This window comes from Penicillium crustosum, assembly GCF_028827405.1.
Source record: "Penicillium crustosum strain IBT 35664 chromosome Unknown utg000005l_segment0_segment0, whole genome shotgun sequence".
NCBI classification, from domain to species: Eukaryota; Fungi; Ascomycota; class Eurotiomycetes; order Eurotiales; family Aspergillaceae; genus Penicillium; species Penicillium crustosum.
In genome coordinates this window covers 3,454,792-3,472,353 of record NW_026623126.1, presented here as the reverse complement: position 1 = coordinate 3,472,353, position 17,562 = coordinate 3,454,792, and the positions used below count along the sequence as shown (strand labels likewise).

Below are 17,562 nucleotides of genomic sequence, written 5' to 3'. Positions count from 1 at the left end.
AAATCAAAGGGTATGACCCAGAAACAATTTAACGCGAAAACATGACAACGGCTCTTCATCGGCCCCCATAATGTTTTTCAATCCACCGGAACAGAGGGAATACGACCCCAGAGAACGCAAATGTCAACTCGTGACCTATATTTGCCCCTTTCTTGCCAATCAAAGAAGCAATTGGGCCTGAATACCACGAAGTTTTCATACCAAGAGCAGCACCCAGGAACCCAAAGGCAAAAGCCCCGATCGCGGCCCACCCAAATGGCAAATTAGCGGTGCTGTTCCAAGCGTCGAAATCATATCCTTTCCATCCACGACGGAAAATGAAATGTTCTTCCATCACTAGAGTGATATGGATCACAGTCCAGTACCCAATCACACTGAGCAATGTCTGCAGAGTATCTGAGAAATATTCGGCTGCACAACAACCGACTATTATCGCCGCGATAAACCCAAATGTTACCAAGGCCACACGGGGAATGCGAATAGCCCATGGTCCCAGATTCTGTGCATGTAGTGCAAAGGAGTAGTTGTTTGGGATGTTGTTCTTTTCCAAAAATTAGCTTGGATTAAATCCAACTGGTAGATTTGTTGACTCACCGGAATCGAGCTCAATGCCGCAAGAACCATCAAAAATTTTCCAAAGCCACCTGTCGGCTCCAATGCCATCTTGAGCAACCCCCCAATGGAAGAAGCCGTATACGCCTCTTTCCACGCTGTATTGGTCATAGTACCTGTATACAAAGCCGCACCAAGAGTTTGAACAAGCACAGTAGGAACGGATATGCCGACATAGGTAGCACCGAAGATCTGCCAGCGCGGCGTATCCTTAGGCATGCGCACATTATAATCGGCCGCGCAATTCACCCAGGAGACTGAGAAGGAGAAAATCAAAGCCATGAAAGTAAGGATCGCAGCAGCTTTATCTGAGCCCTGAAGACGCGAATGGTCCTCACCGGTGAGTTGGGAAGCACCCGTCCCAGCTGCGACACACCACACAATCAGGGGCGGGATCCAGATATATGTGTCGAGGCGATGGATCCAGGTAATGCCCAGAACACAGATAACCCAGACAGCCACACAGATCACAATCACGCCTGCCCAGATAGGGAATCGGCCGTCTGAGACGGCGTGTAGGACGGCTGCACCGGAGATGGAGTTGATTGCGTTCCAGCCTGTTGTGGCGACCATGGAGAATATGACGACGAGCATGTTCCCCCAGTAGCCGAATGAGTATCGGCTGAGAAGATTCGGGTGTTAGTGGGACGTTCGGTGCAGAGGGCTAATAATAGAAAGTCGTTACTCACGAGAAGGTTGTCATCCGTAGCCCCGTTAATCCAAATACAGATGTCCAGGCTGGTAGCAAGTTGCTTGTGATGTTGACTATGAGAATAACGATGAAGCAGTCCCAGAAGGGAAGCCCGAGAGAACCTCCCAGGGAGCCGATGTTGAGGGTGGCTACGGCCATGTTTGCGCTGAACCTGTACATGGAAAACGATATGTTAGCGGTGATATCTATTCATTCAGATATCGATCTTACCAAAATGTAGCAGCATGCCAGAACTTGGTTGTATTCTGTTGTCGTTCTTCATCGGTGACCCGTTCGATGCCACCTTCTTCAATAGAGAATCTTCCATTAAAGAATGGTCGATGAGGCTTCACTGTCTCTGTTTCAGACTGTGGTTTCTGTATAGATTCATTATAATTATTCATTTCGACGAGTAGCCCAATACAGAAAAGTCAAGTGAACTTGTCAATTTGCGACTATAAGCCGGGGAAACACTGCCCTTTCTATATTTCCACAATATCCCCTTTTCTATTCATCATCTGTTCGTCGATAACATCTTACACACTGAACTATGCCTGTTATCATCCATGATTGGGCTTATCTCGCGCCATATCGGATGTCTCTTGGCTAATACTTATCGACCGCGGCATACCGCGGCATGCCGCTCCGGGATGCCCTAAGAAACAACGAGTATAATCCACTTGCCTCGATTTCGCCAAACATAAAGTCCCCTACATCTGCATTGCTTTTCTTTTCTTCAAATCAACTTCCTCAATAACCTCCTTAATCAATTGACCCATCTCCAATGGAGCAGCACACCTTCCGCCGCCGAGGGCTCGGTCTCCGCGGAGTCGACGCCGAGCGCGTCACTCCAGGCTACGTTCTATACGCACCTCTCACCTCAAACACCGCACACCTAGTCTCAACAACAGGCAAAGAAGTGCACCGCTGGACCCTCCCACACCGCGCCGGCCGCCACGCCCGCATCCTCCCCGACGGCAACCTAGCCTACAACGGCGCGCACCCAGATGCCCCGAACCTCTTCCCAATGTGGGCGAAGTACCGGGGTGGTGTAATGATGCAAGTGAGCCCACAGGGCGAGATCCTACGTCAATACAGCGATCCACTCGCACACCACGACCAAAACCACCTCGACGACGGCACAATCCTATACACAACGCTTGAACCACTCACCAGCGCCGAAGCAGCGCGCGTGCAAGGCGGGATCCCATCCTCCGAGGCCCCAAACGGCGTCATCTACGCTGACTGCATAAAACTCGTTCAGCCGTGGTCAACAAGCACCACCTCTTCCTCTGCAGACTTCGACGGCAGCGGTGGCCAAACCGGCGCCAAGCTCCTCTGGTCATGGCGCGCAATCGACCATCTTGATCCTACTGTCTTTGCTGCACATGACCACTACACGCGCGACCACTGGCCGCTCATCAATAGCGTTTCGTTTGATTCTGCTGGAGATATTATTGCTTCGTCAAGGAATGCGTCGAGTGTTTTTGTTATTAGTCGTGCTACGGGTGCGGTGAAATGGCATCTTGGTGCGCCGGTTGTTAGCCAACAGCATTGTGCTCATGAGATCAATGAGGCTGGGGATATGTTGATTCTTGATAATGGTGTTTTCAGGCCTGGGATTTCGGTTCCGTTTTCGAGGGCGATTGTTGTTTCGAAGGAGGGGGTTGTTAAGTGGGAGTATAAGGACTTTTCGACAGGAGGTTTAGGGTTCTTTACGCCGTTTATGGGGTCTGCGCAGAAGTTGGTTGGGGGGAATGTTTTGGTTTGTGAGGCTGCTAGTGGCCGGGTTATGGAGGTTACGGAAGGGGGTGAGGTTGTTTGGGAGTTTGTTGTGCCGCAGCTGGGGAATTATAAGGGGGTTATGAAAAAGAGGAGTTGGACGAGATGGAGGCGATTGGGTTTGATTATCTTAGCAATGCCGTTTTTAGGGCTTATAAGTATCGTCCCGAGGAGGTGCCTTGGGTTAAGGAATAGTCGAGAGTTTTTAAAGGCTGAGCTTTGATGTGCGGAAATGAAAATGTGATTTTTGTGATTTGAGTCTGTTGTATATACCTGGTTAGGTGCCCAGGTGCCCAGGTGGGTTTGCCTTGTTATGTAATCAAATATATATCGGCTTTTGTCTAATTGGTGGTGATACAAGGAGTGTAAAAGAGCCCGGTCAAGTATATGCATACATGAGACCGGAGACAAATGAAAGAAAAGAGGATTATAAGACATGGGGAGTGGGAATGTTAAGTGGATAATGAAAGGAGGTGGATCAAGACAGGGTTTATGTTCAAGATCTCAACCAAGGGATTCGCCAAGATGTGCATCAGCGGACGGGACGTCTGTCTGAATACCACCATCTTGGATGGCTCGGGTTTCAGTCGCGGTTTCTTTGATGACGACCGGCTTCTCCGCTTGCTTAGCCTGCTTGGGCTCAGACACCTTGCGCGTGGAAGCATACTTCAAGAAGACGATGATCATGACTTATAATCGAGTTAGCTACACGAAAGAACCAATTAGGAATGACGGAGCACTTACAAGCACAGATGGCAATGGTCAAAGCAGCACGTCTGGTCAAAATCCATCGAAGACCTTCGATTTCGCTCTTCCCATCGCTGTTCAATGACACGGTGATCTTGTAGTTCAATTCTTGAACTGAGGTATCAATGCTCCGCTGCTGCTCTCGCGTGGTCATCTTGTGATCATTGAACATCCCCTTGATGTCATCTTTCATGCCTGCAAGTTCCTGACTGAGACGCTGCGAGATTATATCCGTTTCATGCTGTAATTGTGTACGCGATGAACGCTGATGCTGTATTTCCGAGTTGCGGGCTGTCTGAAGCGATGACTGAAGCTCAGAACAGGCTGCTTTGAACAAATATTCCTCATTCTCGACATCGGATTTGGAAGTAAGGCTCTCCCTGGCCAGGGAGAGGTTGTTCTGTAGGATAGCCCGCACGGCTTTCATGATTGTAGTAGACTGCTCTTGGCTGTATCCTCCTTTTGACAGATCCTGTACCAACGAATATGTGTCGAAAGGGTGCACATACGGTGCTGGGGACAAATGTGGTGGGCGACCCTCGGAGGAGGGTTCCCCGGTTGGGGTTAGGTAAACAGACGGCGAGGGCATGTGGAGGACGTCCTCGAACGGAGTTTGGCTTGTAAACGAAGATTTATCTGTATTTTCTCCCGGGGCGTTTTCGGAAGGAGGGGACGAAGAAGCTGAAGGCTGTTCCTGTTCGGCACCATCTATATCCTTTGCTTGCTCCTCGTGCGGTTCCCGGTCCGTAGGGGGGTTGTCTTCCCTGGGTTCGGCTTTGGATTCAGTTTGTTGGTCTAGAGCTGGGGTTTCCGAAGAAGCGATATCTGCGGTGCCTTGCTCGGCTTCCTGTGGCGGCGGTTCCGACTGTGACTCTTCGGGCGAAGCTTCCTCCTGCTCGGAGGCATTTACAGCTTCGTGTCCAGCCGATGGACCCTCTGGCACCTCCTGCACCTGGTCATATGAGCCCTTCTTCGGACGCAATGAAGGTGTGGCACTCGGTTCGACAGCTGGACCATATCGCCGCTGATAGGAATCGCGCTCCCGTTGCTGGCTCGTATGGAAGCGTTGAGTGGGCCGGTATGGGATTCTAAGTGAGCGATATGTTCTCGGTTCGCATGACCGCACCGCGCGCATCAAATTTGGATACAGGAATGGCAGCCTCGGTGTGGCCATGGTGACAACCGACATATGCAGAAGCTAACTTTCTTTCCCGCGGGGAATAATCAACGTCACCTCCGTCTCCGGTGATGCATGATTAGTCAGCTTTCCACGTGCCGGTAGGAGATTTTGATGAAGTTTTGATTTGATTTTGATTTTAATTTTCACATATAGACATGGGCAAGAGATCGGAATATTCTCTACAATTAGATCATATGTTCTCAAGTCGAATTCCTTGAGATGTGATGAACTTCAGTATAAAAATCAGAACAATGCACCCCCAGCTTCTCCAGCTGAGCTATCCGACCTCGGGCAGATCTGATTGGTTGATAATCCTGGACAAAGGAGCTTGAGTCTACTTTGTGCCCGAGCTGCGTATGTATCTTCGTGCATATCTCTTTGGTCCTGTTGGCTTTTAGGGTTCACCGATTATGTCTCCTCAAGTACTTAATTTCCATTCTTTAATTGATATATCAGAAGAAGATTATTGACATTATGATTACTATTCGGCAATGATTTCTTATGAATACTGTTGATATGTCCTTTTAATATCCTTTGTAATACTTATTTCCATGTCTTTTTAGATGTAATTTGGATTTATTTTTGGTATCTCAAGGTTGGAATTCTCATTGGCCAGTACAAAATATTTTCAACGGCTAGAAGTACATGTGCTAGGACTAGATACAGCATCAAGTACCAAACAGAAAGATCTCTGTGAAGCTCTTTGGTTTGCTGCGTAGGACCTGCCTGTGTTTGTTGCTCACATCTATGAGGGCTCTGTGTTACCCTGCTTAGACACGCCATAATACTTCAGCCTTCTATTTTCTACTTTCCCCGATTTTGTGGAAGTATAACAGGTTCGATTTTTCTGATAAATCACAAGATGATCCTATTGCAATCATTTTGCTAGTAGACCTGTGTGATGTGACTGAAATGGTGCTCTTGATACTATAAGTCCTAAGAAGAAATATTAGATATGGTTCCGCATTCAGGAATGCAAACTCCAAGCTCAATGAACGCTAGATACAAGTGGAAAACTACTAGATAAGACCTAACCTTTCGCATTACGACTTCTTCCATGAATCATATGAGATTATTTGTTTAAAGACCGTACTGACCATGACAAAGCATGCTGGGGGAGACCTCTCTACTAGTATGTTATCCCGGGTAGGTGCAAGTGCAACGAAGTACTATATTCTACAAACCGGGAGTATGCTTTCTAGATATGAACTTGTGAGAAACCTCTATGACTATATTGCTAAGGACTCTTTACTTTCAAATAACGGCAGCCCTACGAGTGCAGCTTGGCTGGCCCCATATTGGAAGGTATGCCATTCTTCAAAGATTGACTGTTCTCTCTCGTAGAGGGGTAATTAAACACTACACATTGGACGGACACCTGCTATCCCCAGGTAGTATATAGTGACTTTCATGAATTGTCTGGGCCCCCACAATTCTGAATTTGGAGATGAGCGTGGAGATGTCTAATGTTTGCAATGCATCCATAGATGTTTGTGTTTGTTTAGGACAAAGAGCTTTTAGGGAAGGAGCGACTGTACACGTCTGAGGGGCATCTCTGATTTGGAAGGCACGCGTCTGGCCATATGACCCCGACCTCTCTCCTTCTCTACCTCTCTCTCGTCCACCCATCTCTCCTCCTTGTTTACCTCTTCCACGCACATTGATCTTTATCACTTCAAGTCATCAATTGACCAGACAGTGGTGAACACATTGTTTTGTCTTCGACTTGCTTTCCTAACCATACAATTTCCTGTCCTAGTTCGGATTACGAGAAAATCCCCCAGAAAATCCAAAAATAAAACTGTCCCTCACCTGGAGTCTGACGCCTCTATCGGTCCCCATTGTGTCAACCAACTTCCCAAACTGTAAGCAACAAGAATCGAGTCTTCTGACACCACGATGGCGTCTATACAGACCCCGTGGACCTTGATCTTGCTACAGGAGAAGCCTGGACTTCACGAATACAACCATGCTCTCTCGAATGTCGAAAAGTACTACACTCGCTTACAGCGAGCCATGCAAGATGGAGCAATCCATGATCAACTTGTTCTCAAACCTGACCAGACACACTCACGTCTTTTGAGATCCTTCGATATCTTACGGGCAAAGCAGCTACCAAGTCCTGTTGCCGAGGAGATCTTCAAGACCATGGTCCTCCCGTTTGTTCACGATAATATCTTCTCGCCGTCACAGATGATCCAACTCGTTGGAGCCGCACTACCTCTCATCACCAAACAACACTCTCAATTTCTATGTGACATTACCAACACCCTCCTCTCTTCACACGACCTATTCGATCACCTTGTGGCCAACGAAAAATACACTGTGGTTTTGAAGGAATGGTTGCTATCAAAAAGGAACCACCTTCCCATAGCTCTCTCCAGGCAGGTCGGAGACAGGTTAATTTCCATGTGCAATGCCTGTTCTGCTGATCACGGAACGGGTGGTATTGTTGAGAGCTGGGATAATGCTCAGAAACTGATCGAATCGATCAACTCGCTGATTGACACGTCCTACAAACAAGAATTGAAACGAGTCAAGGTAGAAAATCTGCCTCCGCTGGAATCAATGAAAGTGCTGAATCGGGAAGACAAGAAGTCGATTCCAGCAAAGCAAGGCACCAAGAAGGAGTGCGAGAACGAGTTCAAGGTCTCAGAGGAGATCCTTCAACGGATGAACCATTTCAAACTCCCCCCACCATTGTCCGCCCGAGGCCTCACCCATTCAGGGGAGCAGCTCCAGAACGAGATAATCCCCGCGCTTATGCGCTCTGCCCTGGAAAGCTTTCCATGCAGAATCTGTTTGGATAGGCTCACTACTGGCGGTCTCGCAGGCACTCTGGCCAGCTCAGCAGACCTGCCCTTGGATCGAACTACAGCGCCGGGCAGTGCCCAGGACATTTTCGGAATACGAGTCGGTCTATGGAAGGTTTTGCTATCTGAAATCGCTTTCAAGAATGCAAAGAAACTAGTCCACGGAGGCATGTCAATCACCTGTTTTCCTCCAGCTTACGGAATTTGCTCAATTCTAACCTCATCTAGGAGACTTTGGCGGGGTTGAACAAAAGCTCAGAGATTTGGCAAGCGGCGAATGGAAAGGGAAAGATCTATCTCGACGGGTGGGATCTAAACAACAGAAAAAAAGAATGCAAGTTCCTATCTTGGAAGTGAGCGCTTCCACAACTGTGTCAATCCTGTGGCAGGTTGATGTCGGCTTTTACGATGAACTTCCATGGGTGCAGCAGCAGATCGTCAAAGGTAATTGTCCTTAGCTATTTTATCGAGACTTACGGATCTATGCTGACTTTGGGCAGTTTGGCAAATCGTGACCTTGGAAGAGGAGGTATGTTTTAAAATCCAACAATATGAGAAATCTGCTAACTGAGTTTTAAAGCTGGAAACTTCCATTGAGCAAATAATTTCGATTCAAGAATCCTACACTCCTCAGCTTGCTCGGCTCTGTTTGGAACGGCCAGTTGAACAGTCCGACGGAACCTGGACACCACAACGGTTCCAGAACGTGAAGGAGACTGGGTATAACCAAATGAGATCGATTTCTTCCTCCAAGACCAGCCCTGCTTTGATCGAGATGTCAAGTATGAATTCCTCCCCACCAATCCATCCCGAGTCCTACAAGCTGTAAACTAACCATGACTTTCAAGACAAGTTTTACAACCTCACTGAGCCATTTTTGAAGTCAATAATGGATGAGAATGGTACGGAAGAGTTCCCGTTTGATCTCTCGCCGGAAGAATTAGAGATTGTCAAGCACTTCAGCACTTCGAGTTTGATTTTAGGACGAAGCGGTACAGGAAAAACCACCTGTCTACTGTTTAAGATGCTTGCCAAGCACAAAGCAAGGCAGTCAGCCTCAGATGGGCAGCAAGCTCGACAGGTATGTCTCTCTCTCTTCTCACACCGGCGGATGGAAAATTGACATGAATAGCTTCTCTTAACTCGTTCCTCCTATCTGGCGTCAAAGCTTCAAACATATGCCAAAAGTTTGATCGATGCTCAATCTAAGGCACTTTCGGCCGAAGAAGATGTCGATTCGGACTTGAAACCGACTTCATTCTTTGCCCTGAAGAACTGGCATTTCCCGGTCGTCTGTACATACGACGAATTCCTTGAGCTTCTGGAGAATACCATCAGGTTTGAATATATCCGATATCACACTCGTCAATATTTCCTCGCTAACTTGAAGTAGAATGGCTGATCGAAAGGATTTCCTACGAGATATCAATCCCAACAAGACAAAGGATCTGGAACCACAAGCGGGAGACAAGCCACGGGTGATTGACTTCAGCATTTTCAAAACGGAATATTGGGGCTCTCTAGGTGGATTGGCTCCACCATCTTGCTCTCCAGAGCTCCTCTTCGCAGAGATCATGGGTGTCATTAAAGGTTCCAGCGTCACGGCAAAAAGCCTGAAACCGTTGTACCGCGCAGAATATGTCAAGAAAAATGCGAAAGCTTCTCCCGCCTTTACTTCTGAAGCAGAGCGTGAGAAAGTATTTGGAGCCTTTGAGCGCTATGAAAAGCAAAAGAAGCTTCGCAAAGAGATCGACGAGTTGGACCGTGTCAGTGCCTTGCTGAAGTCTTTGAGAAATCACAAAACTCTAGCGGAGCAGATTCAGCGCTGCTTCGAGGAAATCTATGTTGATGGTGGGTTTTTTTTACTTTGATATTCAAAGGCAACCAACTAACTGCGTGTTTAGAGATCCAAGACTTGCGTTGTCTCGACGTTGTCTTACTTTTGGGCTGCCTCAGTGACGCCCGTGGGATTCATCTCGGTAAGGTCTCTCAGAGTTGATCCACAAGCTTAATCAACTAACAGAACCTAGCTGGTGATACAGCCCAATGCATCTCCAAAGATTCGGTCTTCCGCTTCCCTGAGATAAAGGCTCTGTTCTACGAATATTACGAAGTCATTTCCAATGAACTCAATCAGCCCTCATTTGCTAAGCCAGTTCAATTCTCTCTGGCGAAGAATTATCGCTCGCATCAGGGCATTTTAAGTTTCGCATCATGGGTGATGCAGCTACTTTGGCAAGGTATGAGAAATTTAAAAGATCAAAATTGTCTCTATCTAACGTCTTATGCATAGGATTCCCGGAAACGATTGACAAATTGGACCCAGAGATTGGCTATATTGGAGGGCCGAAGCCAATAATCTTTGGTATGTCGCATCGCTATATTTGCCCGCGTTCAATCGCTAACATTTGTCACAGCGGGATTTGACTCCTCCATCCTTTCTGCCAAAATGATTGGCCTTGTCAAGCTCAACGACAAGGTCGCCGACTTTGGCGCCGAGCAAGTCATCCTTGTCCGAGATGATGCATCAAAAGACAAACTGCAAACTCAAATTGGCGAGATTGCCCTTGTCTTGACAATCCTAGAAAGCAAGGGTATGGAGTTTGATGATGTCTTGGTATATGACTTCTTCGGCAGCAGTGGACTTGGAAGTAGCTACCGCTGCCTTTACATGCTTGTTCACGGAGCACGAGCACAGTTTGATTCGCAGAAGCATGCGGTGAGTATTTCACGAAATACCCAACCCGTTATGATTGCTAACATGTCCAACTAGGCTTTGTGTTCTGAACTTAAGGTATATACCTGTTCTTTTCCTAATTTTTCCTTCTGCTAATAATGATAACTAGTCACTTTATGTTGCCATTACACGAGCCAGAAAACAGCTTTGGTTCATGGAGACACAAGAGAACAGCATTGACCCCGTTCTTCAAACACTCTCACAGAGCAACAGCCTCGAGCTCGCTGAAGTTGTGAAACAGAAAGACCCTAATGTAAGTCTGCTTCTGATCCAGATGGCTCAGGCAATCATCTCATCTCTCACAGGTTGCGGCAAAGATCATGGTTCTGCGGGCCGGGGGCTCAGTGGACCCAGACAGGTGGCTCAAGAGAGCAGCACATCTTCTCCATCGGAAGAGCTTTGCGGAGGTAATATACTATCACAAGCCGGAAAAGGTTTCGGTGCTAATCAGAGTTAAACAGGCATTGTTTTGCTACAAGAAGGCGAATGATCCCCGGGGAATGACACACTCGCAAGCCTGTTTGTACGAGCAAGAAGGAAGATCCCACCGAGCAGCTGGTAATACGGAAGAATTTACCGCTTGCTATGAGAAAGCTATTGTTCTTTTCTTAGAGATAGGTCTTATCGCAGAAGCGGCGATGTGCTACGAGGGCCTTGGGCAGTTTGGCAAAGTTGCAGGTTTGTTTTTCAATTACATCGAGCCTGATGAGTACTGACCTCTTTTCTAGAAATTTGGAAGGATCGTCAACAATATCAAAAGGCTGCATCTTTCTATGAGAAAGGCAATATGTTCACCGACGCTTCGGAGTGTTATCATTCTTGTGGTCAATACGAGGCTGCAATCGAGGTCTTGCGCCGCGGGGACCAGTTCGATGAACTGGTCACCTATGCCAACAGGTTTTTACATATATTTCTCTATATATTGATTACACGATATTAACTCTGCATAGGAACCGCGAGTATCTCAGCGAACCCACCTTGCTTCGCTACTCGAGATTATGCAATATCCTGCTAAAGCAGGGACGTGTCTCTACCAGTCTGAGGGCGATAACCATCAACATGCTTGGATCAGATGTGTCCAAGATCGCTTTCTTCAAAGAGTTTGAAATGTGGGACCAGTTGCGTGCGCTCTACTCATCAAAGTCCCGATGGTTTGAATATTACGATCTGTCAGTGGCCGTCGGTGAAATTCCTGCGGCGATAAGCACATTGCTGGTTCACAAATTGATGCCAGTGGTCGACAAGCCAGTTGTCGAAAAATTGTTCAATTATTCCATGGTCGAAGTCTTGTATGCCCACAGAGACTTAATTCCGGGCAAACCTGAGAGAGATGGGCTGCTGAAATCAGTCAAGTCGACTTATCTCGAAAAACTTGGAGCTCAGTGGAAAACGCTATTGCTGTTGATCGACGATTTTGACGACGTGGACTTACCTGCTTCAGTTAAAAACCTGGATAAAGGTCTTTTGAAAGATATCTTCTGTCTCTTTGTTCGCTTTCATCCTCGACATCATTTTTGGGCAGCGAGCTAATTATTTTCAGGTGATCGCCTTCGAGCCGTCGGTCTTCAACAAGCAAAAAGTCGAACACCTTCCCATGGATATTGTCATCCGGGTTGGAAAGCTGCTGCAGGACTTTTATTCCCGGAGCCAGTACTCTCTCAGTTCCATGGCTATGGCTTGTGGCATCTTTACCAACCCAAAGCAAGAGAACCAGACGATCTTGCTTCACTGGTCTCCGTTGAGGACTTACACAGCAACGCCTCTTGATGGGTCTTCATTCGATAACTTGCTTGACATTGCAAAGGATTTCATTCAAGACAAATTGGCTGCAGCACTTACTCAGTTCCATGAAAATGCATACAGTCTCATGAAGAAGGAATTTCCGCCCACATGTTTCCAACAGCTTTACAAAGGTAAGCTATGCCCATTCACGCCATCGTTCGAAACTGCCTAATGATTTCAACCAGGATTTTGTTCAAAGCTTAAGGCAAATGAATGCTTCTGGGGTCATGAGAAGCCTACTGCAGAATTCGCCATTTCGAAGTTGAATGTGAGTGAAACATAGAATGAATAACTAAAAGATCAACTAACAGCTGACTCCCGCAGTGCCTTCTCACCATTGCTGAAGTTTTTGCGCGGCTCACGCCTATTTACTATCAAAGAGTCATGGGTGAGGCATTTAGCAAACCATTCCTGGGTCGTAGTAAGTGATCTGTCCAACTTTGCCGTACGTCTCAGATCTAACATACTATAGGGAGAACTTGGATCCAACAACTCCAAGAGGAGCTAGTGATTGTTAGTTCCCTGGAGCAGTCCTCTACTGCAATTGCAAATTTGCGTTCCAACTTGCAAAGCAATCCAGAGTTTGCTGCAACTGCATATTGCCTTGAAGAACTATTGTTCTATCGCATGAACAAGGAGTGGAGCTCGATGAGCAGTCTGAGTTCTTCTCTAGAGAAGGTCCAAGAAGCTCAAATTCTCGGTAGGATGAACTTGCTTTTTTGAAAGACAACTAGCTCTAATAGCCAATCTAAATTTGCAGGCCCTCACCCAGCTACGCGCTTTCAGCGAGCACTCGTTTTACATATGGATCGCAACATGCCACCGCGCCCTAGGCGATCCGGCGATCCTTTAATGTTGCCTTTGACAGCCTTGAATGCTGCTGAGAGAATTCGGTCAGCGGTTGCAAGACGCCATGCTCAAGATTTTGTGAGACATTAATCTACATTATTTAGCCAACTATACTAACCTTTGTATAGCACAACGGCATCAGTGCCTTTGTCCAATGTCTTGAGAGAACACCCAAATCCTCCCTTGGGTCACTCCATGCTGTCCTTTCTGTGCTCGAATTTACAGCTACGTACATTGTGTGTTCCCAAATATCGTCAACGATATAACAAGTTACTAATATCGTGCAGCTTTGTATTGCCAATCCAGGAAGGGGTATTGTAATTCCCTGGTCCTGGGCTCTGCAGCATCTTTCGACAATTATGCAATCTCCCGCTAAAGCCTATGGGTTCAAGGACAGAGAAATCCGAGTGCAAACAACCGACTTGATGAACATGGTCATCAGCTTCTGTGGCCTCATGGAACAGGTCGAAAGTGGGCTCACTAACGGCATTCTGAGGTTCCAAGGACTGGGCCGCAGTAATCTTCCAATCCCTATTATCAAACGGCGCTGCACTGAGCTTCTGACGACCGTCAACCTCAACTTAAACCATTGGCCCAAGCAGCCAGTCGGCTACAAGGAAATGGAGAAGACAGTCAATAAGGTATGTGTCTTTACTTATGCCAACGTTTGGTAAAATAAGCTTGGCTAATTATGCTAAACAATAAATTAGACGCTTCGCTCATCCCTTATTCTACCGGGAATGGCACTGGAGTTTTCCAACAGTGATAGGTTCCGGCAAAGTTGCATCCGCGAGTATGCGGCCTACAACCACAAAGACGAGCTTTGCGTAATTGCGCTTGATGATAGAAAGTCTGCTCCTCTCTTCCTGCGGTCCTTCACGCAGGGCAACGCCAAATTCGCCCAGCTAAGTGATATCTTGCAAATATCACACATTGCCGAGAACCCGCTATCCATGGGACTGGAAGAAGACTGGCAAGTCGATGAATACACCGGCTACGAGCTCGACATGATCACGAATCTTCAGCGACGTTGGCGGCAGGTGATGAAGGTCCTCGAGAACAACCGCTGCAGAGCACAAACCCGCGAGGGCAAACTTATCCAACACTTCCATGAGGTGTGCATGAGACGCATGAGCGTCCTACCCGCGGCTACTTGGCCAACTCGAGATAAAATACACATGCGCAAAGTGATATTCACCGACGGTATGAAGATCGCCATGTCTCTCGAGGGTGTGCTGGACAGTTTCCGACAACTGAGGGAGCGGTGGAGACAACAATTCGACAGTAATTGGTCCACCACGAAGCTAGAAGAGCTGTCCATCATTCGCGGACGCACTCTTCCGATCGACGGTCAGCTTGAATACATTGTTGAGCACTGGTCTCCCAAGGGCATTGAGGAGGGTATGATGACCGTTCCGGCTGGGGATCTCGGTAGCTCAGCCCGTGAGGCCCAGCGCGCCCTCTGGGCTGTTCAGCGCGAGATTGAAATCATTCGGTCTCAGGTTGAGATTATTGCGAAGACTGCTGACCGATAACGGGTATTTTCCCTCCCATGATTGACGAGCGGAAGCTCGACAACAGAAAACTGCAAAAACATTTGAAAATCAAAATCTCGGCAAAAAAAAGTTATCGGGTCATGATCTGTGTGAAATGAGGGGGATTTCTTAATATCTGGCGTGAGATCATTTTATGGTAGGATGAGTTACGATTGTATGAAGTTAAATGTATGAATATCTTGTCTAAATGTTCTGTAATAGATTCTTGTCTGTGTACTATGTAACCAATGTATCTTCTCTTAGAAATAGACTCAAGTACAGTATGTATCTACTGCTGCTTAAAGGGGTAATGTAAAGCATAGACGGACGTTTGGCAAGATGCAGCATTATCTTAAAGAATCGCTCAGTGTCCTGCCAACAGACCAAACAACAGCTCTGTCCGAGTCCAATACTCAGCAGCCAGCTTCTTGATAGTCTTAACAGTATCCGCACTAGAACCAGCGCTCTTCTGGGTACGATCGACGACACCAGCCAGCTGATTTCGCTCGCCAAGCATCTGAGACAGATACAGAGAGTCGAAGAAGAGTTGAACCTTCCAGTCGCGCAGGCCCTCGACTTGATCTGGATCCGGACTTGGGGTCTCTGGTTTCTCCTCGGTTTCATCTTCTTTTTCCTCATCTCCGTTGGCAGGAGGCTGGTCCTCTTTAGTCTCAGCCTTGCTAGGGACATCTTCACTATCGAGATCATCCAAAGCAGCCGAGATAGCCGCCTCAAGTTTCGTTTTCAATTCCTGCTTCAACGCCTGCACAGTGGACGGATCCCACAGGTCCAATCCGCAGGTATCCATCAATGAAGTGAGACGGCGCAGGAGCTTGAAGCTTGAAGCCGAAGGTTGAACTGGTATGGCGGGCTCCCCTTCCCAGAGTGATCGGCCAGGCACGGTCTTAATTTTGCCTGTTTGAGGGTTACTCTTCGGGGACGGGATCAACCTCAGCGAACCAGCCTTGGCGACTACTTCTATTGCGAGCAAATTCTGTAGATCAGGGACGATTTCGCTCGAGAAGATAAAGTCTGCAGATACAAAGCCGGTGGGAACATCTCGCCGGACTAGTCGTATAAGTCTCAGGAGGAAAGTAGCTTTTTCACTTGAATGCGAGGGAGTGAATGATTTGAAAGCGCTGCTGAATGATGTCTGGAGACTGGCGAATGCGTCGCGAACGGCAGAATGCAGAGAATCAGATAAGTGGCGGGGGTCGTCCTCGTTGAGTCGAGGTGTGATATCGATATCTTCATCTTCGACTTCGCCTCCGACGAGGATATCTGTCCATCGTGTGCGGCGTAGAGAGTCGATGGATTCGTTGAATTGTTGGATTGATGCCAGCCATGCTTGATACTTCATAAGGATGGTAGACACGTCTTCGTCACGACCCAATAATCTGTCTGCGACAGTTTGTTTGAATGCTTGTGCGCCGTTCGTGTATTCTGCGGTGATGAGATCAGCATCCCATAGAGATCCGACGGAATTGTGGTCGGTGTTTTCCCAGTCTGATATTATAGACGAAACTTGAGTACCGACTTCGCCTAGGCTTTGTGCTTTCACTTTCAGTATTCCGGAGAGCTGCTCATTGAAGATATTTCGAAGGCTTTCGAGGACATCCACTGAGCCGTGGATGATCGTTGAGCTCCAGGATGATAGCCACAATTCCACAGTCTCTGTGCGGAGCGAGAGGAGCTCAGAGAAATCGGTGCTGTGGGCTAGGCTCTTTTGGCAGCCTTCGGAGAATTTCTTGAAAGCCTGGAGTGACCATTCCTTGATTGATTCCACGCCCTGGGTTCTGTTTAGTTCGCTAAGTTTGATCCAAGGGGTGAAATTCTTCACGTCTGGGGCTACCCAGCGGCCAAGAACCTCAACCTCCAGCCCATCTAGACTCTGAATCTCCGGGTCGGCGAGGAGGGGTCGAGCTTTAAGCTTCAAGAGCACATCTGAGAATCGGTGGGATCGCAAGACCTTTGAGGCCTGAAGTGTTCGAACAAAAAGCTGGAGGGCTCTGGGAATGTTCTCACGAGACATATCCAACTGGCCAACGATGATGTCCAGGCGCACTTGGTGGAAATGATGGATCGCATCATCGGAAGAAGAGCTTGTTGCAAGGCAATATGCAGCCAATGATTCAATGATAGTGTCTTCTGTAGCGCTTGTAGAGGCAAGACGTTTATTAATCCGTTTGAGAAGTGTTTGCCGAAGGGACGCTACCTGCTTCCAGAGATCATCAAGGAATGGAGGGGGTGATTCATGTTTCGATAACGCCTTGTGTAGTGATCTGGAGACAACCAGAATCTTTGCAACTAACAGGAGCGAGCTGCGAAGTCGCAAAAGCCGGCTGATAGAGGTTGTACAGCGGTGAAGGAGAGAAAGCTGCGCTCCGAATGCGTGTTTCTCTGCGTCTATATTCACAGTATCAGCTACTGGTTCCTGATTTTCTCTAGGATAGCTTGTACCTTTCTCTGCATCGCCAGTCTTTATTTGACGGACGTGAACATGCTTCCTTTCTATAAGTCGGGGGTTGCACCGGCGTCCAACATCGGCTAGAATGGATTCCACGTCCTGAATGTCTCGGTTCATAGCCACAATTGTCTCAGCAGTTCCAACCAAGTCACGGTACCGCGTTCTATAACCAGATTATATCAGTATTAGCAAAGGGACAGCTACTTCGCAAATCAATCACCTACCCCACGAGAGCTCGGAGCTTCTCCTTATTGCTCGCGATGTCCCGGCGCAGCTCCTGTTCCACGCGGCGGACCGTGGGAATTGGGTATTGGAATGCATCCTGCCATGACTTCAGGCTTTGAGGATCAGGGGCCTCAGGAGCCAT

At 47.6% G+C, this 17,562-nt stretch overlaps 5 protein-coding genes across 5 annotated transcripts; 2 read left to right on the top strand and 3 right to left on the bottom strand.

The window, feature by feature from the left end:
* Positions 1 to 55: 55 nt before the first annotated feature.
* N7487_011986 (purine-cytosine permease family protein) lies at positions 56 to 1,707 on the bottom strand (the record flags this gene model as incomplete). Its single annotated transcript, XM_056879716.1, has 4 exons — positions 56 to 541; positions 595 to 1,234; positions 1,302 to 1,475; positions 1,535 to 1,707. 4 exons carry the CDS (start codon positions 1,705 to 1,707, stop codon positions 56 to 58), a joined length of 1,473 nt encoding a protein of 490 aa, XP_056725035.1.
* Positions 1,708 to 2,087: 380 nt separating this feature from the next.
* Positions 2,088 to 3,280, top strand: N7487_011985 (uncharacterized protein; the record flags this gene model as incomplete). Its single annotated transcript, XM_056879715.1, has 2 exons — positions 2,088 to 3,114; positions 3,162 to 3,280. 2 exons carry the CDS (start codon positions 2,088 to 2,090, stop codon positions 3,278 to 3,280), a joined length of 1,146 nt encoding a protein of 381 aa, XP_056725034.1.
* A 309-nt stretch (positions 3,281 to 3,589) lies between these two features.
* Positions 3,590 to 5,021, bottom strand: N7487_011984 (CCDC90 family protein; the record flags this gene model as incomplete). The annotated part of the gene is made up of 2 exons (XM_056879714.1): positions 3,590 to 3,774; positions 3,830 to 5,021. 2 exons carry the CDS (start codon positions 5,019 to 5,021, stop codon positions 3,590 to 3,592), a joined length of 1,377 nt encoding a protein of 458 aa, XP_056725033.1.
* A 1,890-nt stretch (positions 5,022 to 6,911) lies between these two features.
* N7487_011983 (uncharacterized protein) lies at positions 6,912 to 14,728 on the top strand (the record flags this gene model as incomplete). Its single annotated transcript, XM_056879713.1, has 25 exons — positions 6,912 to 7,929; positions 8,054 to 8,269; positions 8,326 to 8,354; positions 8,406 to 8,607; positions 8,674 to 8,906; positions 8,958 to 9,163; positions 9,219 to 9,676; positions 9,730 to 9,804; positions 9,856 to 10,065; positions 10,119 to 10,190; positions 10,243 to 10,544; positions 10,599 to 10,619; positions 10,672 to 10,815; positions 10,868 to 10,969; positions 11,024 to 11,240; positions 11,291 to 11,459; positions 11,513 to 12,050; positions 12,103 to 12,475; positions 12,530 to 12,612; positions 12,669 to 12,765; positions 12,817 to 13,044; positions 13,105 to 13,271; positions 13,322 to 13,429; positions 13,481 to 13,834; positions 13,904 to 14,728. 25 exons carry the CDS (start codon positions 6,912 to 6,914, stop codon positions 14,726 to 14,728), a joined length of 6,447 nt encoding a protein of 2,148 aa, XP_056725032.1.
* Positions 14,729 to 15,092: 364 nt separating this feature from the next.
* N7487_011982 (COG1/VPS51 family protein) lies at positions 15,093 to 17,562 on the bottom strand (the record flags this gene model as incomplete). The annotated part of the gene is made up of 2 exons (XM_056879712.1): positions 15,093 to 17,358; positions 17,420 to 17,562. The coding sequence occupies 2 exons, from the start codon at positions 17,560 to 17,562 to the stop codon at positions 15,093 to 15,095; spliced, it is 2,409 nt and encodes an 802-aa protein (XP_056725031.1).